Source organism: Lotus japonicus, chromosome 6 (genome assembly GCF_012489685.1).
Source record: "Lotus japonicus ecotype B-129 chromosome 6, LjGifu_v1.2".
In the NCBI taxonomy this organism is placed as follows: domain Eukaryota; kingdom Viridiplantae; phylum Streptophyta; class Magnoliopsida; order Fabales; family Fabaceae; genus Lotus; species Lotus japonicus.
Genome location: NC_080046.1, coordinates 53,402,960 through 53,426,573, shown reverse-complemented (window position 1 = coordinate 53,426,573; position 23,614 = coordinate 53,402,960). Strand labels below are relative to the sequence as shown.

General features: G+C 37.9%; 2 protein-coding genes across 9 annotated transcripts; one reads left to right on the top strand and one right to left on the bottom strand.

Moving 5' to 3' along the window:
* Nucleotides 1–345: 345 nt before the first annotated feature.
* LOC130723820 (uncharacterized) lies at nt 346–15,809 on the bottom strand. 5 transcript variants are annotated; one of them, XR_009014361.1, is made up of 6 exons: nt 15,369–15,803; nt 14,936–15,049; nt 14,782–14,841; nt 1,425–1,519; nt 966–1,042; nt 346–810 (listed from the first exon to the last, which is right to left on the bottom strand). XR_009014361.1 is itself a non-coding variant. In XM_057574955.1 (3 exons), the coding sequence occupies exons 1-3, from the start codon at nt 15,691–15,693 to the stop codon at nt 14,690–14,692; spliced, it is 591 nt and encodes a 196-aa protein (XP_057430938.1). In that variant the 5' UTR covers nt 15,694–15,800; the 3' UTR covers nt 14,509–14,689. The 5 variants fall into 5 exon arrangements, 1 of the variants encoding a protein (XP_057430938.1); XR_009014360.1 differs by having other exon boundaries at nt 14,622–14,841; nt 15,384–15,797; XR_009014359.1 differs by having other exon boundaries at nt 14,622–14,841; nt 15,369–15,793.
* A 913-nt stretch (nt 15,810–16,722) lies between these two features.
* LOC130725919 (uncharacterized) lies at nt 16,723–20,846 on the top strand. Of its 4 annotated transcripts, none has more exons than XM_057577108.1 (6): nt 16,752–16,883; nt 17,679–17,765; nt 19,016–19,132; nt 19,697–19,817; nt 19,890–20,007; nt 20,413–20,846. In XM_057577108.1, the coding sequence occupies exons 2-6, from the start codon at nt 17,756–17,758 to the stop codon at nt 20,473–20,475; spliced, it is 429 nt and encodes a 142-aa protein (XP_057433091.1). In that variant the 5' UTR covers nt 16,752–16,883; nt 17,679–17,755; the 3' UTR covers nt 20,476–20,846. The 4 variants fall into 4 exon arrangements, with proteins under 4 accessions (XP_057433094.1, XP_057433093.1, XP_057433091.1 ...); XM_057577109.1 differs by having other exon boundaries at nt 16,761–16,883; nt 19,703–19,817; XM_057577111.1 differs by lacking the exon at nt 17,679–17,765 and having other exon boundaries at nt 16,723–16,883; nt 19,703–19,817.
* Nucleotides 20,847–23,614: the final 2,768 nt, after the last annotated feature.

Sequence of the window (23,614 nt, the reverse complement as noted above, 5' to 3'; positions counted from 1 at the left end):
CCTTCATCTCACTCAACCCTTATGTCCCCTAATTTTTACCACTTGAGCTAACCTTCAAAGACATATGAGATGTATTCACTTGAATTAATGGAATAAATAGTACTTAATTAGGGAAGAATATGACACAGAATAAAAGGAAGATAGAGGTAGGGTAAAAGACAAATATTCAATTTCATTCACAAAGAGGCACCTATAAAGCCATGGGATCTAATGCCATACCAACCCCAAAGAGAATGTGATCTTGATCTTTTGAAGAAATATCAAGCTGCCTTATATTAAATCAAATAGCAGATTATATATAGGAACTTTTCAGGGGGAACACAAAATCTACAACAGTACAAAAAGTGACAACAATAGCATACTCACTTCAAGCAAATGTCATGTAAACTCAAAACATCTCACATGACACATTAACATGTGAGATATTAGAATGACATATACAATAGACTCCATCTGTTTCTTTTGTTAATGTTCCTCTAACGGTCTCTCACTCATACAAGTATAGAAAGTTTTTACAGTAAACTCCACAGTTTTCATCATTCATTGCAATAGGCCAATAGCAGGAGAAATTCATGCTCAATCCGCAACATTCAATCTCAACCGGCAACATAAAACATCAATTCTTCAACCCATAAATCAAAATTAAGAGATCATATTCCCCACATCAACTCTGCTACCTCGCCTTCAAACATAGAATTGAATTACAACACCATCCTTCACTCCCCAACAACAGAATGATATTCTTCAGAGGCTCACACCATTGAATTATCAATACAATTAAGAGACATGTCAGCTTCCTTTAACCATCTCCTGAATTAAGAAACAAAATATGCAGCACTGTAAATATTTTATCTCAGCTCCAGTGAGCATGCCAATAACATCTAATAGAAAATTAAATTATTGTTAAATAAAGTTACTACCAATCGTGGGTAGTCTAATACTCTAATCTAATTAAATACACTCACTTGCAAATGGTTTTTGCCTTCAACATTGGTCAGGCCTTCCACTTGCATCAGTTCTATTATCTGTTAAGGATAGGCCACTGCAATACAAAACAAACCAATTAGGCACACAAAGGCTAAATCATGAATCGAGAAGAAAAACTTATTCAATAAAAACACACCACAGCTCAGATTAAGGATTTAAAAATCTGGTCTTTTACGGGATGAAATAAACAACATGCAGAGGAAATAAACAACACATCACAGCTCTTGCTAATCCTGTAGATCAGTGTGGAGTACACTCAAACTCTCAAATATATGTAATCAGTTTCAGGAGAAATCAACACTTAATTAGGTTCATTCATTGACATAATGAAAGAAATCTTGAGGAATATGTAAGCAGGTATGTCACCGTGGATCACAACATGATAAAAACGTGTGAACTCCCAAACGAAAAAAAGACATTATGAAAAAAGAGCTTACCCTATGGCATCAAGACAAACTCTGCCCCTCCTTGAAAGAGTTCAATCCATGACTGCTACCAAGTAAGTTTTCATCTTAGTCTCAATTCCAACACCCTATTGACAAAGAAAGAGAGATATTGTAGCAACATAGAGAGGAAAAAAATCAGTAGGTCAAAGCATAGGACATAAAAATTAATAAAACAAAGAAGAAGAAAATCCTCAAAATCATGAAATATACAGCTAGCAGTGTAAGGCCCAAGTTTTAACGCTTTGGATAAGTGAATAAAATAAAAGAGTTTATTTGATTAAGATAAATTTGTGAAGGAAAAAGGTTCAGGAAAAGTCCAAGAATTATCGAAAAACCGATAAGAGTTATAGCACGACTAACATACGCTTAATCCTAGGTCAAAGGTATTAGTGAATAGTTAATTTACGCTTTAGGACACGATGGAAACTAATTCCAAAAATCCTCAGCGAAATGTTAGAACTTCTCTTTTCCGTCCTTAAACAATTATTTCGATGCGAAATCCTGGAAAGTACGAACGTCAAATTCCAATTCTCGGAAGTTTGCCGAAACGGAATCCCTGATAGTTCGAGAAACCTAAGATCGACAGACGATGAAGACTTTTTCTATTCGGAGCTGCAAATGAAGATTCCACCCGCGTTCTCCTATTTCTTTCGTTAATCCCAATCTTTCTTCAGAAGGAAGTTTTCTCATCCGACGATCACTGCAAAAAGTAGTTTTTCGGGATAAACCGACTTACACCGACTTATGCCGATTTTGGATCTTTTGGTTTAATTCCAAGAATCCTGTTTTGAGTTCTGGAATTCTGTCGCCAGAACCAATCTTAGAATTCGCAGAGGAACGCGCAGGAAAAATCGGAACCGCGAAAAAATCATTTTTCCGCTTTTTCCAAAACCTATAAATAGCTTGAAAATTAGATTTTTTGCAAAAAAATACCCATTTCCCCTCCCCAAACCCGCGAGCACCTAGAGAGAGAGAGAGAGAGAATCCGGATCTTCGTCGTTTCTTGCCCGTTTGCTTCACCGATCGTCGCTAATCGAAGACCTCGAGGTAGGTAAACTATACTCTCCTTCGAATCGTCGTTTCTGTCCACTTCTCCTACGTCTTTCTGAGTTCAAAATTTTGAGGTTTTTGAAAAACTGTTCAAATACGCTGATTTCAGTGTCTAAACTTCTTCCCTGCATGCTCCTGAGCGTGTTCTGCGGATTAGATTTTGTCAAATGTCGACGAAATGCCGCCGGGATCAATTTCTACCTTAAATACCCATTTTTCGGCAAAGTCGCAACCTTTAAGCTGAAATCTATCGACTTGGCTTAGTGCTAGTAGGATTAATCGTCATAAACGTCGTTGTTGACGTCCCCATCCAATTTGTTTTTCAAAAATCCAGTTTTGAAATTCTGAGTTTAAAATAATGACAAAACTACCCCTATATCAGTTTTCGATCCGAAAATTTTTCCGAGCTTAGAACCGTCTTAGTTACGGCGTATGTTAACCTAGGAACCAAGTTTGATCGAAGAAAAATCGACCCTCCCAATTAAGGAAAGTGGCCGAGAGCTATACCAAGGGGGGAGGAAATCCGACTTTTTCGAAAACTTGTCTTAACGCGTTAGATTGTCGTACCACAGAGTTTGTAATGTACCGTGTAACCCTAGGACTTATTGCTTGCTGAGTTTCTGACTCAATGTGTTGATTTCTGTGATTTTTGCTTAAGGTTCTTTTGAGGAGTTTCCTGGAGATCAAGGCGAGGAACGTGAAGGAGGTTGTGAGGAAAACGCTGGAGGAGTTACAGGTGAGGGCTACTCTCTGAATTACTAGATAATGCTTTAGGTGTCGATGAAATTCGACTTGATTTATGTGTTATGCACCTAATTGCTAAATGTCTGAAATGATTTCTGAGGCTTCGGCCGAACTTGTTGAGTACTTGATGCCATGATATTGTGTGCTAAATGATTCACATGCTATGTGCTACATGGTTAACTTAGGATGTGTTGGAATATGCTGTTTATGCCTATTGGTTGAGCTGTTTCATTGATGCTATTCCACTCGTGCCTATGTTTCTGGAAAGTGAGGATTACGGGCAAGTCATGCCGAATTTTTATGAGATTTTGAGAGAGTTTGAAAGGACGAACGAAGTTCGGACCTTGTTATATTTTAATGGATCGAGACCTTCTCAGAAATTAATTGGGATTATGGGATCCATGAAACTCATAGGAAGTATCATAAGACTAAACGAAATCTATTTTCTCAAAGAAAATTCATAAGACATTAATCAATCTCTAAACCCCTTGAACAATGATAACAACTTTAGATAAGAGCTTAGAGCCTGAATATTAGTCTTGAAGATATGAGAAGTGTCGTCGAGTCCAAGTTTTGAGGAACTTACAAGTTTTCGAGTATGTTGATACTCTTTTGCTCGATGAGCAGGTTAATGTTTGGCTATCTAAAGTTTAGCCGGAAACTATGAGTTTCCAAGTACAATCGTACTCTTCCGCTCGATGAGCAGTTTATTGTTTGGCTATCTAAAGTTTAGCCGGGAACTTTAAGTTCCAAGTACTTCGGTACCTTTTCGCTCGATGAGCAGTTTATTGATTGGCTATCTAAAGTTTAGCCGGGAACCATGAGTTCCAAAGTACATTCTTCTTCTTTTGATTAATTCATTTTGTCGCAGAATCGACATTTGCCTTAGGGTATTCTTTTTAGAGACTTTAAGTTATTTAGAACACGTGGCGACGTGTCGGGTGAGGCCGGAGACGTTGTTTGGCTAATCACTTGCATTCATGCACTCATTTTGAGGTTAATACACGGCGTGATACCGGACCTCGGTGGATTCCAAAATGGTCATAAGACCCGGATTTCCATATTTAGGACACTACGGTGGTCCTCAGTAGCAGACGGAATGGCAGACCTACGGGTTCACTACTGATCTGACTACTTTTGTGTGGTGTAAGAGACGCCCGAGCGGAATGGTCCCACTATGGCCGGTGTTAGGGCTGACTCGTTGGTGTCCATCCTTCTTCCGGAATGCATTTTGTTAACCAGCATTGCATTTCATGCAACATACATTCTGACTTGTTTGCTGAGTGTGATTGGTACTTGTTTACCCTATTTGAGGCATGCTAATTGTTATTATGATCTTTTATATTTTTTTTGCGATACATGCAACCCTAGGATGTTATCCCTAAACTCTAAGCCTGAGAGGCTAATAATTATTATCCCATATATATATATATATATCTGGCTTTAATATTTATATAATTCTTTGGAGTTGACCCTCGCGTCTTCTGTGTGTGTTTGGGCGGACTACGCCTTTGTCAGATGTCCATGGCGGACCGGTTCATGATGGTTCACCCTTCAGGGGAAACTAGGTTGAAGAAGCTTGATCAGGAGGACTACGGTTCAGGGGTGGTCGACCCCGCTGGCCACCGAGCGACTTACTCGAGATGGGATTAGTGTAGGAGTAGAGTCTTAGCTCTGACCGTCATTGTTTCTTTGGGGACAGGGTAGTTTCCCGCCTATAGCTTTTTGTGTGGTTCCTCTACGGGGATCACAGAGAGTTGGTTGGGCTAAGAGGTCTTGTTTTAGGCCATCTGGGCTAACTCATTCTCATTTTGAGGGATAGTGTTGCGGACACTTGACTTTCTTTTGGTTTGTACTTTTGCCTACGGGCGTTACTCTCTTTTACTTTCCGTCACTGGAGGTTTACTCGTGACGTGGTTTACAACTTACAGTGGGGGGGCTGTAATTATATTGCATATTAGTACTGTTATCTTTCGTTTTAAAGTTTCATCTCTTTCTGTCTTTAATTACATTATCGAAAAAAAATAATTCACGTTTTTCCGCTTAAGTATTTCTTTGTGGTTACTAAAGTGACGCCCCCGGAAATCGGGGTGTTACACTGTGGTATCAGAGCTTGTCGAGTCTTTCGGGAGTCTTTGGGGAATAGGTCTTCTGTGCTAGGTTGTGTGACTCTACAAAGAGTAAAAATTGATTGTCTGCCAAGCGATTTGTCGCTTAAAATTGATTGAAGTTATTGCTTAATCATATTGTATAGTATGTTAGATGCTATCCGATGATGAGTACTAACTGTTTGTTGACTAAGCATAGGATGGTGAGCCCTGACCGTATGGCGAAGGCAATAGCTACCATGATTGAGGCAATGATGAATCAGGCTACTGAGGACGCTTACAGACGCGCTGAGGAGGCGGCACGTGAACGACCTCAACCGCTAATCGAGGCGTCCAAGTATCAGCAAAGTAGGTTGGACCGAGCTGGAACTGGAGGACCAGTGAGGTCAGGTTCTCAGGAGTACCGTCAGTTGGGGCCATATCAGCATCCGAAGGGGAGGGGTTTTACCCCAAGATCTTTTAAGTCTTCGACTACTGCCACTCCAGGGGCAAGAAGCCAATCAGCACACCCAGAGGTGACATGTTTCAGGTGTGGAAAGAACGGGCACTATGCTAATGCATGTCTGGGCCAAGGGCCTCGATGTTTCAATTGCAACCAGATAGGGCATCTGGCCGTGAACTGTAAGACGTTTCAGGCGGGACCGTCTGACAACAGGATGAAGGGCAAGTTTCCTGCCATAGCTAGAGGGGCAGAGAAACAAGTGTCATGTTACAGATGTGGGGAAATTGGGCATTTTGCTAGCAGGTGCTCAGCGACTGGACCAAGGTGTTTTAATTGCAACCGAGTGGGACACCTAGCCGTGGTTTGCAAGAAACCCAAGGTTGAACCATCTGTTAACACTGCAAGGGGAAAGCACCCTGCTGCTAGAGGAAAAGTTTGCACCATGGATGGTGAAGAGGCTGAGGGAGCTGACGGACTAGCTAGAGGAGAGCGCAAGAACGATGGTAACCTTCTAACTATTCCTTCTCATTCTAGTATAATACGCTCCATTACTCTCGTAGCACATGCGACGCACCAATTTTACTTAAATTGTTTAAGCATTGACTTTATAGTTATTACGCCTAATAATACTTTATTTGACCGTTGCTCGTGTTTAAACTATAGAAGTTACACGAGGTTTAGAATAACACGTTAAGCCTAGAAAGTAGTTTTGCACCGATGCGTTTAACAAGAAGCTAGAAGCTGAAGGATGAATCTCAGGGAGATTCCGTATGGATAGTATATGTATGATGTCGAGAGCGTGTAGTTCCGTAGCGGCATCATTGAGGATTTAATATCAAGATCTTTGTGACTGCTGGATGTTAGGAACTCATTGACTGTTTCAGTGGGTTTTTCTAAATCTTCACCTTCGATGTATTAGGCCTGATCAACTTAATATTGAGGGGGTGATATTCGGAATCAGAACTGGCAATGGACTTTGATAGATGGATTGGTAAGATTAATTTGATTGGATCGAGGATTAGTTGAGTTGGGAAGTAAAGTTCTTGTTAAGTAGTTGATCTCCTTTGGGGAGGAGTTATAGTTTAAGAAATGGATATTCATTTAAGAAGTATTGAAGAATTAAAGGACATTTGAGGTCCAAACTTGGTGAAAGTTTAGGTTTTAAGTCTATGAATTCTTGTCTCAAGTGCGTAAGACTCAAGGTTTGTCAGGTTTTGATCGAGAGACTAAGTATCGGATTGATTGGAGGACGATCTAGTTACGGAAATAAAGAGTTAGTATTAAGATGAATACTTGAGGTTGTTATATGAGGACAAATTTCTTAGAGTCTAAGAGTGAATGGAACTTGGTTATGGATTCCGATATTGCATGCTGGGGTTAGCAAGTGAATTTCACTAAGTTAAGTGAGGATTTAAGGGTTAAGATTGACCTTGGGAGGTGAAAATCATGTTCGAATCAGAGATTTAGTGGTGTTGGCATTAATGATTGTAGTTAAACCTCCGAATGTTGAGGGATCGGATGATAAAATGACTAGTTAAGTTTCCTGAGGTACAGCTATGGTTTGATCTTCTAGGGAATAAGTTCGGATTTGGGGGAAGTGTTAAGGATTTTAGGTAATTGTAAAGTGGGTTGTGAATAAGTGAAGGTTGGTTTTATGGTTCGAGTAAGGGAAGTCTCGAAAAAGGGGAGATGACAATGATGGATTGTAAGATATTAAGATGATGATTAGCTTATAAGTTGCTGATGAATGGAGGTTAAAAGGGACTGGGTCTAGCGATGCACAAGGTATTAAGACTCACGTCGAGTTTTACTTTGAGTGATGACTAAGTAGAAGATTGATTTCATGGTGCGAATGAGGATAGTTACGAAGTTGGAATCGACGTTAATGGACTAGTAGATTCCAAGGGAATAGTTCGTCTATGAGTTATAGAGCGATCTAGTTAAGTTTTGAATCATGAGTGGAGATCACGAGGACAGGTTGAACATTCACTCTGGAATGCCAGAACTGTACTGAGTTTAAGCAGAATTTTTGGACGAACAAAAGTAAAGGATCAAGTGGTTAAGGTTGTGCAATTGCACGTAGCGTCAACCAATGTTATTTCCAACATAGAACCGACACGAGTGGTCGAGCAGGACGACATAGAGCTTAAAGTACTTGTTTGACCAGAAGGAGTTGAACATGAGACAACGACGCTGGATGGAATTTCTCAAGGATTACGATTTTACCTTACAATACCATCCTGGAAAGGCTAATGTCGTTGCTGATGCATTGAGCAGGAAGATGCATATCTCATCAATGATGGTTAAGGAGCTGCAACTGCTGGAACAATTTTGAGATTTGAGCTTAGATGTGAGAGCATCTGAGGGAGAACTGAAGTTTGGGATGATCAAGATCACCAATGGATTGATGGAAGAAATCCGAGACCAACAGTTACAAGATGAATTTTTACTCGGAAAATAAGAATTTAGTAATTCAGGGTAAGGACCCGGAATTCAAGGTAGGGAGTGACAATATCCTGCGATGCAAGGATAGAGTGTGCGTACCTAACAACCCTGACTTAAGGAGGTTGATTATGGACGAAGGTCACAAAAGCAAGTTGAGCATTCACCCTGGAATGAAAAAGATGTATCAGGACTTGAAGGTGAATTTTTGGTGGCCAGGGATGAAGAGACAAGTGGCAGAATATGTAGCTGCATGTTTAATCTGTCAGAAGGCGAAGGTGGAACATCAGAAATCTTCAGGTATGCTACAGAGCTTGGATGTACCTCAATGGAAATGGGATAGCATATCGATGGATTTCGTCGTGGCGTTGCCAAGAACTCAGAAAGTATATGATTCGATTTGGGTAATCGTGGATCGATTGACTAAGTCGGCTCATTTCATACCTGTGAGGACCACGTACAACGTGGAGAAGCTATCAGAGATATATATAGCTGAGATTGTGCGACTGCATGGAGTGCCAACAAGTATCGTTTCCGATAGAGACCCGAAGTTTACTTCACATTTGTGGGGAGCTCTTCATGAGGCTTTGGGAACGAGGCTGAGATTAAGTTCTGCTTATCATCCACTAACTGATGGACAAACTGAGAGAACTATCCAATCATTGGAGGATTTGCTACGGGCTTGCGTGTTAGACAACAAGGGCAGTTGGGATACCCTATTGCCACTGATTGAGTTCACATACAACAACAGTTTTCATACGACCATAGGCATGGCACCGTATGAGGCTTTGTATGACCGCAAGTGTAGAACACCTTTATGTTGGTATCAAGATGGAGAGAATTTGTTAGTAGGACCGGAACTTATGCAACAGACGACTGAGAAGATTAAACAGATCAGAGAGAAGATGAAGGCTTCTCAGAGTAGACAAAAGAGCTATGCAGATCAAAGGCGCAGAACCCTGGAATTTGAAGAAGGAGATCATGTGTTTCTGCGAGTTACTCAGACTACAGGAGTTGGTCGAGCAATCAAGTCAAGAAAGCTTACGCCAAAGTTCATTGGACCTTATCAGATTACTCGTCGTGTAGGACCGGTAGCTTATCAGATCGCACTACCGCCTTTTCTATCAAACATTCACGATGTATTCCATGTGTCACAACTGAGGAAGTATATTGCTGATCCGACACATGTTATCGAGCTGGATGACATTGAGTTGAAGGATAACTTGTCTTTCGAGACACCGCCAATCAGCATTGGTGACACAAGGATAAAGCAGTTGAGGGGAAAAGAGATCGAATTAGTGAAGGTTATTTGGAACAAGGACACCGGCGATGCGACGTGGGACCTGAAGGAAAAGATCAAGGAACAGTACCCATAACTTTTTACTGAACCATAAGTTTCGAGGTCGAAACTTTCTTTTTGGAGGGTAGTAATGTAAGGCCCAAGTTTTAACGCTTTGGATAAGTGAATAAAATAAAAGAGTTTATTTGATTAAGATAAATTTGTGAAGGAAAAAGGTTCAGGAAAAGTCCAAGAATTATCGAAAAACCGATAAGAGTTATAGCACGACTAACATACGCTTAATCCTAGGTCAAAGGTATTAGTGAATAGTTAATTTACGCTTTAGGACACGATGGAAACTAATTCCAAAAATCCTCAGCGAAATGTTAGAACTTCTCTTTTCCGTCCTTAAACAATTATTTCGATGCGAAATCCTGGAAAGTACGAACGTCAAATTCCAATTCTCGGAAGTTTGCCGAAACGGAATCCCTGATAGTTCGAGAAACCTAAGATCGACAGACGATGAAGACTTTTTCTATTCAGAGCTGCAAATGAAGATTCCACCCGCGTTCTCCTATTTCTTTCGTTAATCCCAATCTTTCTTCAGAAGGAAGTTTTCTCATCCGACGATCACTGCAAAAAGTAGTTTTTCGGGATAAACCGACTTACACCGACTTATGCCGATTTTGGATCTTTTGGTTTAATTCCAAGAATCTTGTTTTGAGTTCTGGAATTCTGTCGCCAGAACCAATCTTAGAATTCGCAGAGGAACGCGCAGGAAAAATCGGAACCGCGAAAAAATCATTTTTCCGCTTTTTCCAAAACCTATAAATAGCTTGAAAATTAGATTTTTTGCAAAAAAATACCCATTTCCCCTCCCCAAACCCGCGAGCACCTAGAGAGAGAGAGAGAATCCGGATCTTCGTCGTTTCTTGCCCGTTTGTTTCACCGATCGTCGCTAATCGAAGACCTCGAGGTAGGTAAACTATACTCTCCTTCGAATCGTCGTTTCTGTCCACTTCTCCTACGTCTTTCTGAGTTCAAAATTTTGAGGTTTTTGAAAAACTGTTCAAATACGCTGATTTCAGTGTCTAAACTTCTTCCCTGCATGCTCCTGAGCGTGTTCTGCGGATTAGATTTTGTCAAATGTCGACGAAATGCCGCCGGGATCAATTTCTACCTTAAATACCCATTTTTCGGCAAAGTCGCAACCTTTAAGCTGAAATCTATCGACTTGGCTTAGTGCTAGTAGGATTAATCGTCATAAACGTCGTTGTTGACGTCCCCATCCAATTTGTTTTTCAAAAATCCAGTTTTGAAATTCTGAGTTTAAAATAATGACAAAACTACCCCTATATCAGTTTTCGATCCGAAAATTTTTCCGAGCTTAGAACCGTCTTAGTTACGGCGTATGTTAACCTAGGAACCAAGTTTGATCGAAGAAAAATCGACCCTCCCAATTAAGGAAAGTGGCCGAGAGCTATACCAAGGGGGGAGGAAATCCGACTTTTTCGAAAACTTGTCTTAACGCGTTAGATTGTCGTACCACAGAGTTTGTAATGTACCGTGTAACCCTAGGACTTATTGCTTGCTGAGTTTCTGACTCAATGTGTTGATTTCTGTGATTTTGGCTTAAGGTTCTTTTGAGGAGTTTCCTGGAGATCAAGGCGAGGAACGTGAAGGAGGTTGTGAGGAAAACGCTGGAGGAGTTACAGGTGAGGGCTACTCTCTGAATTACTAGATAATGCTTTAGGTGTCGATGAAATTCGACTTGATTTATGTGTTATGCACCTAATTGCTAAATGTCTGAAATGATTTCTGAGGCTTCGGCCGAACTTGTTGAGTACTTGATGCCATGATATTGTGTGCTAAATGATTCACATGCTATGTGCTACATGGTTAACTTAGGATGTGTTGGAATATGCTGTTTATGCCTATTGGTTGAGCTGTTTCATTGATGCTATTCCACTCGTGCCTATGTTTCTGGAAAGTGAGGATTACGGGCAAGTCATGCCGAATTTTTATGAGATTTTGAGAGAGTTTGAAAGGACGAACGAAGTTCGGACCTTGTTATATTTTAATGGATCGAGACCTTCTCAGAAATTAATTGGGATTATGGGATCCATGAAACTCATAGGAAGTATCATAAGACTAAACGAAATCTATTTTCTCAAAGAAAATTCATAAGACATTAATCAATCTCTAAACCCCTTGAACAATGATAACAACTTTAGATAAGAGCTTAGAGCCTGAATATTAGTCTTGAAGATATGAGAAGTGTCGTCGAGTCCAAGTTTTGAGGAACTTACAAGTTTTCGAGTATGTTGATACTCTTTTGCTCGATGAGCAGGTTAATGTTTGGCTATCTAAAGTTTAGCCGGAAACTATGAGTTTCCAAGTACAATCGTACTCTTCCGCTCGATGAGCAGTTTATTGTTTGGCTATCTAAAGTTTAGCCGGGAACTTTAAGTTCCAAGTACTTCGGTACCTTTTCGCTCGATGAGCAGTTTATTGATTGGCTATCTAAAGTTTAGCCGGGAACCATGAGTTCCAAAGTACATTCTTCTTCTTTTGATTAATTCATTTTGTCGCAGAATCGACATTTGCCTTAGGGTATTCTTTTTAGAGACTTTAAGTTATTTAGAACACGTGGCGACGTGTCGGGTGAGGCCGGAGACGTTGTTTGGCTAATCACTTGCATTCATGCACTCATTTTGAGGTTAATACACGGCGTGATACCGGACCTCGGTGGATTCCAAAATGGTCATAAGACCCGGATTTCCATATTTAGGACACTACGGTGGTCCTCAGTAGCAGACGGAATGGCAGACCTACGGGTTCACTACTGATCTGACTACTTTTGTGTGGTGTAAGAGACGCCCGAGCGGAATGGTCCCACTATGGCCGGTGTTAGGGCTGACTCGTTGGTGTCCATCCTTCTTCCGGAATGCATTTTGTTAACCAGCATTGCATTTCATGCAACATACATTCTGACTTGTTTGCTGAGTGTGATTGGTACTTGTTTACCCTATTTGAGGCATGCTAATTGTTATTATGATCTTTTATATTTTTTTTGCGATACATGCAACCCTAGGATGTTATCCCTAAACTCTAAGCCTGAGAGGCTAATAATTATTATCCCATATATATATATATATATCTGGCTTTAATATTTATATAATTCTTTGGAGTTGACCCTCGCGTCTTCTGTGTGTGTTTGGGCGGACTACGCCTTTGTCAGATGTCCATGGCGGACCGGTTCATGATGGTTCACCCTTCAGGGGAAACTAGGTTGAAGAAGCTTGATCAGGAGGACTACGGTTCAGGGGTGGTCGACCCCGCTGGCCACCGAGCGACTTACTCGAGATGGGATTAGTGTAGGAGTAGAGTCTTAGCTCTGACCGTCATTGTTTCTTTGGGGACAGGGTAGTTTCCCGCCTATAGCTTTTTGTGTGGTTCCTCTACGGGGATCACAGAGAGTTGGTTGGGCTAAGAGGTCTTGTTTTAGGCCATCTGGGCTAACTCATTCTCATTTTGAGGGATAGTGTTGCGGACACTTGACTTTCTTTTGGTTTGTACTTTTGCCTACGGGCGTTACTCTCTTTTACTTTCCGTCACTGGAGGTTTACTCGTGACGTGGTTTACAACTTACAGTGGGGGGGCTGTAATTATATTGCATATTAGTACTGTTATCTTTCGTTTTAAAGTTTCATCTCTTTCTGTCTTTAATTACATTATCGAAAAAAAATAATTCACGTTTTTCCGCTTAAGTATTTCTTTGTGGTTACTAAAGTGACGCCCCCGGAAATCGGGGTGTTACAAGCAGTAACATGAACGTCTAAATTAAATACATAAGCACATCAAGATAATAACATTCTTTCATTAATCATCATGTAGCTAGAGAATTACTGCCATCAACATTAAACTTGCCTAAAACATATGTAATTTTTTTGCTTGAACCAAATTTATACACCTAGTGTTTTATGTACAGGGAAGAGCTTTTATAAATGACTCCCTTCTATATATATACCATCACTTTTAACTGGTTTTTAAGGGGCTCCTACTTATTCATTTATCTTCACTCATTGCAAATAATCTATAGTGACTTCATCCTTCTGAACCATATAGACAAAGTGAAGTTTGACACACAAAAATCTAACATGCTAGTGTCTCTTAAATTTTTGGTGATCTTAATCACATAATTCATATCATGTCACAAAGGCAAAGAAAAGACTAAAGGTAATCCACTGAACATCGAGGGTGAGAATTGTGATTAGGCAAAAGTTTATGAGACACATGTGATCCAGTCACTCGAATGGATGGCAAAAATGAGGATCAATGGGTTTACCAGCTTGAATGAAAAAAATTGAGATAAATATGTAAGCATGACAGCGTGCTCTCACATGAACATGTCTAAACCTCCTAAGTCTCCTTTAGCTAATTTCTCAATTTAGTTTATAAGACACATCATGAAATTGAAAATTATCATACTTATATCATTCAAAAGGGTTTCAACCTTATATACATATTGCACAAAGATTCAACTCCTACTCTATTTCTTCGTGGCAATGTCTCTTAAAGATTTAACCTTCATAACATTTTGTTATCCAATACACTTTCAAGCTTATGATTTTTCCTCCTTTGACCCTAACATAGTTGGGTACAAACACACCAAATTATTCACTTACAAATATAAGAAAACCATCACACCATGAAAGATACCATCACAAGGATCTGTCCTTGAAGATTTTAGTGTTCCGCTCCAACTATAGGCTTCAAGTATAGTACCCCACACACCATCACAGGGCTTTGGTTCTTAGCTAAGTTAATTAATTTAATATTTAAATTATAGCACACACTCATGCTGTGAAATAATTGAATAATGGTTATAGGCTATTAAGTTTGGGGTAAATTTCAAGCTAATATCTTCGAATCCAATCCAATAAAAACATAATTAGAAAAAGCAAGGAAGAAGGAAATCTATAAAGAAAACAAATGGGCCACAAAAAAAACTCAACAACCAAATCAATAAACTATCAAAGCATCATAACATAGATCATCATAAACTATAAAAACAGACAAAAGAAAAGGGGGAAAAACTTGACTTGAAGAAAAGGGTATACTAATAAGGTGCTTAAAAATCAAGGAAAGCTTGTCTGCCATTTATTTGCTCTTCAAATTAGCAGAGATGTCATGTTTCTTGCACAGAGCTTGTAGTCTCTTCCTCCTCATGGCATAAAAGTCCATATCTTCCATCAATTTTTGAACGAAACAAACACCAACCTTGTGCATAGCAACTGTATATGAAGGATTGAGGGTTGGTTTCTCCTTGAAAGTCCATCTCTGTTTAATTGTTTTAAGTTGTAATAAGAAAAAGTTAAAAGTTGTGATAATGAAATGAGGAAGTAATCCAATATATGAAGAGAATAGTACTTACCTGGCCCTGTAGAATCAAAGAAGTTGTTGCGTTCATTAAAAATCTTCCTAGAAACATTACTTATTGCAACACACACACACAAGCATCCCCTATTTATACAGCAAAACATAGCCACTGAAACAAACCAAGACAATTCAGCCATTGTTATAACTCAAAACAATGAATTCAAAAAAAGGATCAACTCCAGTTTTAGGAACTTCTACCACTCACAAAGCACAAACCAACACAACAAAGACCCTATTTATAAGGATATACGTGCAACAGCTTACATACAATAAATAATTGAAATTGAAAATGAAAATAAAGATCAAATCAACGAAAAGTACACATCACTTACCAAACAATCAAGTGAATACTGATAAAGATGAATCAAAAGTACGAAAAAATCAAAGAAAATCAGTATCATTTAAAGAGATTTAGACTGATTACTGACCCAAGGATTGCTCACCCGCGATTTGCTCCTTGGAAATGCTTTCAGATCTAGAAAAAGAGAGAAGGATGAGCAAACAACAGTAGATGAAGGGAGCTGTCGAAATATGGCTGGTTCCTCCATTTCCGGCGAGCGAAATCTCCTTGAGCACGGAACGGCAAGCGTCAGTGATGATGCAATCGAAGGAAGTAGAGACGCGAGATGACGACAGTAGATGGGAAACTATGAGCTGTGGAAGAGAAATCAAGAAAAGAGAAGAAGATGAATGGTACGGTGGAGTGGGTAGAATGGCAGAGGAAACACGTGATTGCCAGCTAGGGTTTGTCATTGATGGGGAGAAACAGTGACAAAGTAAGAAACGAAGTCGTTTGGCATATTTCGGTTGAAAAAAAAAAAGGCAAGGTCAGCAAAGCAGGACACGTGGCGAGCTACGATTGGAGGTCTTGTAGGAATAGTAGAAACCAAACCCATGAATAAGAAGTAGTAGATTTAATGAACCAAAGCTGGGGGAATTACACATAAGACTCCTTATTCAGGGAGGAGCACTAAATCACATGGCCATATGGGCTAGGTTCCTAAAGATCAACTTGGCCAAAATGCAATAAACCTCTATTTAGGCCACTATACAAGTCCAAAACTTAATAGGCCCGTCATAAAACCCTGAGCCCAATCTAAAACCCTGTGTATGCCTAATTGTCTATTATTGAAGCCTAAACTACCGTATATAGGTTCATATACAAGTCCAAATCTAAAATATAAACAAAAACAAACAAAGAAAAATACAATACTAGCTAATTATAAAATTATATTTTAAACAACGATTTCAATAGGTTGCAGTATTTTTTTTTTTCCTTACTAAGCAAACATTAGCTGTGATTAAAATACAATTTTGCTTCAACAAGCTACTAAAATTAAAATTCACTACATTTTCAATGATTTAAAACATTTCATGAAAAGAAAAGGCAATTGATATCACCCAAAAGACAATCTAAATTATTATTAAATCAAGTGATTTATCATTTTCCTCTTGTCACCAAAAACAAATTAAGACATTAATTTATGAAGACAAAGATGAGAGCTACATTTGACACCCCACTCATTAGAAATCTCACCCCAGTTTCGGAAACTTAGTTTCCGAAATATTTCGGAAATAAGGTTTCCGAAGTATTTTTTCACTCAAAAGTGAGATGTTACATGTATTTTGCACTACAAATTATGAATTAATTTCGGAATATAAGACTCCGAAATAATTCGGAACCCAAAAATCCGAAAATTGGGGGTGTGAAATCTAAGGGTTGGGTTCCAAATCCAGTTCTTGACAAAGATCAAGTCAATTCTCTTGAGCTTGGAGTTGGTTTTATGTCGAGAAAAGAGTCTTCCACCTAAATAAAATACACGAAATTATTAGGAAGGTAGCAGCAATTGCTGATCAAGTTTGAAGAACACCAACCCACTTCTCTCTCTTCAACATCATTTTCTGTCCCTTTCTTCTCTGGAACTTCTTTCTGCTCTTCCAAGGCAAGTACTCTTCTTTTTTTCTCTATTTTCTGATTCTTTCTTTGCTCTTCTTTAATGGGTATTTCATTTTTCCTTCTGGGTATTCATCTACTGCATCAAAATTTGATTTTTAATTTTCCCCTTTTTTTTTGCTTCCCCTTTACGATTGCCTAAGATTCAGAAAGTTTGGTTCTTTTTTCCATTGATTTTACTTTGCCCTTTATGAATTGGTAGATGTTCTGGCTAGATTTCTGTAGAATTTTTCCATGTTTGGTTCTGGTTTGGGTACCCATTGCAGTACAATGCATGATCAGTTTCTTTATTGTTGTGATTGGGGGTTTAGATGAGTAGTAGTTTTGCCAATTCATTTGCTTTGTTCTCATAAGTCATAAATATTATACCTTAGCCATGAACAACTGTTTTGAGGTTTTTTTGTAACATACTGCAAGTAGAATATGGGAATTTTTCTATCTATAGAACAAATGATAAGATGAATGTGCTTGCAGAATTATGGTACTCTTTTTGTTAATGTTTCCATATTGCCTCTTGTAGCACCAAAAAAAGAAAAAAGTCTCAGAAAAATATGGGAAAACTAACTCACATTGTTGTGACTGTGAGCTTTGAGTGGATACACATGCATAATTGTTAAATAGAGTTCTTCAAATCTAGCATTCTAAAGATTTTCTGATCTATAAAGTTTTCAAAACTGATGTGCCATATCTTGCAAGTGCTATGTATTTATTCTTCTCATTTATCTGCTTTGAAGAGATGCTTTTACAATCATGATTTTATCTAAGGGGTTTTTTAATTCAACAGGGATTTTGATTTTTGAGTGTTGCTTGAAGCCTTGAACAGCCAAAGGCCTGTATATGTAAACCTTAGATCCACAATCCATGGATAAAGGTACTTGAAAAAGAAAAAAATTCTGTTAATTTCTGTGATAATGAGAAAACAGCTAAATGACATCTATCTCACCTTCCCAAAATGAAGATTGTGATGTCATGTATTGAGTATTCCAATTCGGTATTGATCCTTCTAGTAAAAGCCAGTGTGATATCTTATTCAAGCAAATATCAAATAAACAATATACTGATGCCGAGCTGATATGCAGAACAAACATGTTCTAGATCCTTGTTTGGATAGTTAGAGTCTAGGTCCTAAGGTTATAGTCCTGCAGTTAGAATAATATCGTTTCTTTTATTGCTGACAAGTTAGAAACAATAGTATTAAAGTTTCATGTTATAATGAATCCCTTCTTCCCAACTTGTTGGTATCCTTTACCAAACAAATTGGCAAGGAAGGATGGATATTCTGTCATATTAGGCTATGATATACATGCTTTTGGCTGTAGATCTTATCATGATGCGTACTTTTTATAGCTGATATAGTCCTGGTTAGAAATAATAAATCGGAAGTTAGAGTTGGGTTTATATAAGCCTTGAACCACATGAGTTCATTTTAAGTAAAATGAAGTCTATGAAATGTAAGTTTAGGAGGAAGGGAACAAATTTAGCTTAGAGGTGAAAATCGAAGACCATGTCATACTATAAGTCCCCTGGCTTAAGGTTCTTGGGTCTGTCATTCAATGTGTCGAGGAAATATAGGGAGATGTAAACCATAGGATTCAAGAGAGATGGATATGAAATGGAGATATGTTTTAGGTGTAATTTGTAATGAAAAAGTATAACTCAGAATTTATTAGGGAAAATTTTATTGTGATGGATGTGTGGACAGACAAGGCAAGACATGATTAGTTGAAAGAGTTAGAGAGGAAACAATAGGACTTAGGTAGTTTGAGCATGTGCGGAGAAGATTCATAGTCTAATAGTGAGAGGTAGTGGGACTGTGGGAGACTTAAATAAACTATGAATCAAATAAGAAAGATATAGATTCAAAAGGTCTATCATTAAACATGATTTATGATAGGACATGATGCCATCATTTGATTCGTGTAGTTGATCTTACCTAGTTGAAAGTATTTTACTTTTTTTCCATTGTTGTGGGCTATAATATACATGCGCCAATATAGGTTAAAAAAGCATGGAGGAATGTTTTTCATGGAAACAAGCTTTGTTGATTTTACTTTCCAGGTTCTACAACTCAATGCACTTGCTTACCATGAAATTTTGATTTCATTACATTCAATGTTACAGGTGCCAGCATGGAAGAGACTGCTGATTTGAGAAATGGCGTGGAATTGACAAGACCGGTCTCTGATAAACATCTTGACCTTCTGAGGCCATCTGCTCGAAATTATTCAGTTTTTAGAGGTATTGATTGTCTATGAAATTGATATGTCAATATACCTCAAATGCACGAATTTTCATGTACTTTTCAATTGCATACTTCATTTAACGTGGAAAGCAAGGATTAGTATTCCCATGGCTTCCAACTCAAAGAATTTAGGTTTTCTTTTTTCTTTTTGCTCTTTTTTTTGTGCGGGATGCAATATGGGGTATATTTTCTTGAAGGCTATACTTAGTACATGTGGTTGTTCAATATCCAAGAGCCTTGGCAGTTATGTTTATTATTGAGTTGCTTGCTCCATTTTCCTTTACAATTGTTTCATCATAAAGAACTGTTTCTCTTTTTATTGAGTTGTCTGCGCAATTTCTCTTCCCTGAAGAACAGAATTTAATCTATGATGTGTAACAAATTCATTGATAATGTAAGGATAGACTTATTATACACTTATGATGACTGCAAGTTTGTATTTTGGGCATAAACTGCACCCTTCTGGCAAATTTCGCTTTATATTCATCACTGAAATTGTTTAAACAAGTTTGCTCTGAAGAACTGACATTTCTGTGGCCATGACACGGCATTACGGCAAGCAACAGATGCTACAGACAATGATAAGGGAAAGTATGCCCTAATTAGAGATCCAGAGGACTTCCAAGCGGGACTTTATGACAAACCTCTCCCATGTTTTGGTTGCGGAGTTGGATGGTTCTCGTGAGTAATTTATCTACTCTCTTCCTCTATTTCTTCTTCTTGTCTTTAATGGTTTTGTCTGTTCAATTACAGATTTCTTTGTGGATTTTTATGTCCACCTCTGTGGTACTACGCAACAATCCTCTATTTTGGAAATTACTACCGCAAGGATCCTAGGGAACGAGCAGGGCTGGGAGCCTCTGCAATTGCTGTAATATTTCTCTCTCATTCCTCTCTGGCTTTTCTGCACTTAACTTGTCTATTTCTCTTTGTGTGTGTGGGCACACTTGTGGGCATGCATTTGCAAATGTCAACATTATACACTAGAATAAGATCAATTGTCAAATAGGATTGTTTTAAGAGGAGCTAGCTTGCTAGCTTCCTCAACTTGGATCAATCTAGAAGAACCTGTTGAAACTCTACATTTGAAACATGCATTTTCTGAACTTTAACAAGCGAGTAAGCTTGAACAGCTAAATATATCTTTAAGTAGTCGTTGTGGATCACTCTTCTTCATTGCTATTCGTGTTGACCTAGTTCATTTCTGCAATGCGGATATTATGTATTACCTTAGTTCATAATTTCACTTAGCTTCTTTTTCTGAATATCCTTGCAGGCGTTACTATGCTCTGTAGCATTGCTGATCACAGGAGTTATTCTTCTGTTTCATTCCCATTGATTCTAATTCCAGTACTGCTGTGAAAATTGAGAAGCGATTATGATGGACATCACAAACAATTGGACCTGTATATAAGAATTTCAAATGATGAAGGAAAAAGATGCTTACAGGTTACTGGAGTAAATCAGTCAAATTGAGAGAAGGACAATAAACCATAGCCTTCCTTATTTGGTAAATTTGTATATCATATGTATACCAAAGAAATCTCACTGTTATTCGAATCTCACATAATTTTTACTATTGCTTTTCTCTGACTAAGTGATTTCCATGTTGGAGAATACTTGGTTGCTATATTTGTTTGTTTTGAATAAGAACACCTGTGTAACAGTGCGGCTCAAATCTATTAAAGGAAAGTAAATTTGAGGAGACAATCCTAACTTTCAAACAGTCATTCTGTTATCCTTTTAAACACATGCTTGAAATGTGAAACAAATGAGAATGTAACTGCTGGAAAAACATGGAATCTTTTGTTGATTGAAGGGCCTTCATGGATACTCTGGTAGCTCCAAAATCTGGAACTAGGGTATCTCATGAGAGATACTTTTTGCAGGGAATATTTTTCAACCTCCGGTTTTGATTTACTCATTTGGAGCATCAGAGACAGGAATTAAGATTATGTTTGAAGAGTTTATTTTATAGTATAAGCTTGAAAATAGCTGATGTCCTACTCCTACCTATATGTTTTCTGTTTATTTTCATAAGCCCTCAACTTTAATTTATTATAAGTGCTTAAGTTTCTCAAATAAGCTTATAAATATAAACATTTATGTGAAAAGTGGTTATTGCCCCATGTAGTAAGTAGCTTGTTCTTCACATAGAGGATTGTCTTTCCCTTTTAGTGTTTAGGGAAGTATTTTCCTTTTAGGATCTTTACCTAAAGGGGAAAATTAATAATGGAAGTATGGAACCTTTACCTTACCTTTGATGAAAATAGGGTCGATGTTTAATCATGGAATCTAGTCCTAGAGACGTCAACTATATATGTAAGTAAAGTTCAACATTCCATATTCTTAACAAGTCATAATCACTAGCTTATCAATTCAACTAAAACATGTGATGATCCACTTGCTTAGCCTTAACTCATTCATGGTGGCCTAGATTCTTGCCAGTTGGTAATACAGCTTTAAAACATTGCTGTCCTTCTAAACTTTGATTAATTATCTAAAACTAAAACTATAAATCATGTCTGGATTGGAGTTAGTTTTGTCTCAAAATGTCAAATTTGACTTTCCAGAAAATAAAACCTGAAAGTTACTAATGGGAGCTTTTCCATTGAACAGAAAGAACCTGTAATACAAAACATTCTAAGAATAATGAAATGATCGAGTGAGTAAATAGGATAACAGCTGTGCAGTTGAAGGTAGCTAGCTAGCTAGCTGTTGAAGGGGTTGAATTGAACTGGCAGATACATGAGGCGGGGTCACTAGTTAGTGGGTTCTTTACCTATAGGTCTAGCTGTGCTTTCACTTCCAACTCTGTGTTTTTCCTTATAAAACAATTATAAAAAGAGAGCACAGTTAAGATCTTATATTGATTAGAAATATGATCAAGGTAATTTTCACATCTTAGCTGAGTGGAACCCAAATTCTAAGAAATATCCCACCAAAAAGTTTTAAATCGTTGCCAAAAAAATGTTTGATGTATCATGATTAATGAGGCCATGGTGCATTAATTAGTAGTATATAGAAAATATAATATAGCTAGCTAGCATTAAGCAATGTGAATAAGATAATAGAAATGGAGCCCCCATGGCCCCAACAAATAGCTAGGCAATGAAGTAGATAAGACTTGTTCTTCAAACTTGGGCGCGGGCTACCATTTTTGCTATAAGAAATTACATCTGTCATTCAACCAGAAAAAATAAAATATTGGTTTGGTGGGCATAATTGCATGCTAATGAAAGTGGAACTTTCAATTGTAATTGTTAATTGAACTTTGTTTAGCTCAGAACCAAATGAAAAGGGAGAGAAATATTTGAACTTTCAAGTATGGCAACTCTCTTAATATATGATTTAAGTTGATGATTTGGTTAAATCATATTGTATATATTTTAGATGTATAGGTTAGATTAATAGAGCAAGGGATTGGTTTGTGTGTGGCAGACATGAAATGGAACACTTTCGGGCAACAATTAATTAACTAGTTGTGATTTGGATAAAAGGTTTTGTTTACTGTGTGGTCTTTGTTGTAAAAGGATGAGTTTCAATGATTGCACCCACGCTCCAATGATCCAGGGTAACCAAAACTTGTTGTACGACTACCAGTTTCTAGTACATCTTTGTCGTGTGCCAAACTTCCACGTGTCCCAAACTTCCTAATCACCTACCTGGAAAAATACATTAATATATATAAAACAAATGCACACAAGACTAGAGTAGCTAGCAGATGTTATATTAGACAGAGGTGTGTATGTGTGTACAAATCTCTACAAATTATTATAGTTAAGACATAACACTTAAATTAAAGATTAAGTTCCATTCACACTCAGTAAAAAGTGAGAATGTAGTGGAATGAAAGAAGATGAGAAAAAAAGGGAGAAAGTAAGAGATGTATTATGTAATGTCGGAGAAAGTTACAACTGAGAGTGTCTGAATCCATGCAGTGGAGACGCGCGTTTGGCAGTTGAAACACCCACCCAAACAAGCACTAAAAGAGAAGAGAGGGATAGATAGAAAATGATAAAATGTAGTGGAAATAAAATGAAGTGTGAAAAGTTAAATGAGGAGAGAGATCAAAAGAAAAGAGACAAAGTGTGATGTGCAATTAGTGACGGATTAATGATTGTCGGTAAAAAAATATCAGTAATAACATATTTTCAGGTAATGTAAACTATTGATGAATTTATGACGGCCAAGACTGTTGGTAATTTACTCAAGCGTTTTTCTGCCGATAAGTTACCGGCGGTCAAGACCTTCAGTAATTTGACTAGATTGAACGAAAACAAACACTTTTTACTAAGGATGAAAATGCTTCGCCAGGAGAAAAACTTCAACTCTTAATTTTTACGCTCCTTGTGACAATATCATAATCCTCATCTGGCTAAGTTATGTATTCATATATATGTTTCTAATGCAACATAAAACAAAAGAACATCTAACAATAAGAGTTTTATCGAATAATGAAAATTATTTAATAGGTT

What these genes read in the sequence shown, in the direction of transcription:
- LOC130723820 (XM_057574955.1), bottom strand. Translation starts at nt 15,693, where the DNA reads ATGACAAACCCTAGCTGGCAATCACGTGTTTCCTCTGCCATTCTACCC. An exon ending in CGCGGGTGAGCAATCCTTGG is followed by an intron (nt 15,050 to 15,368) that starts GTCAGTAATCAG and finishes GGTTTGTTTCAG; the next exon opens with TGGCTATGTTTTGCTGTATA. An exon ending in CTTTGATTCTACAGGGCCAG is followed by an intron (nt 14,842 to 14,935) that starts GTAAGTACTATT and finishes ACAATTAAACAG; the next exon opens with AGATGGACTTTCAAGGAGAA.
- LOC130725919 (XM_057577108.1), top strand. An exon ending in TGCGGAGTTGGATGGTTCTC is followed by an intron (nt 19,818 to 19,889) that starts GTGAGTAATTTA and finishes GTTCAATTACAG; the next exon opens with ATTTCTTTGTGGATTTTTAT. An exon ending in TGGGAGCCTCTGCAATTGCT is followed by an intron (nt 20,008 to 20,412) that starts GTAATATTTCTC and finishes ATATCCTTGCAG; the next exon opens with GCGTTACTATGCTCTGTAGC.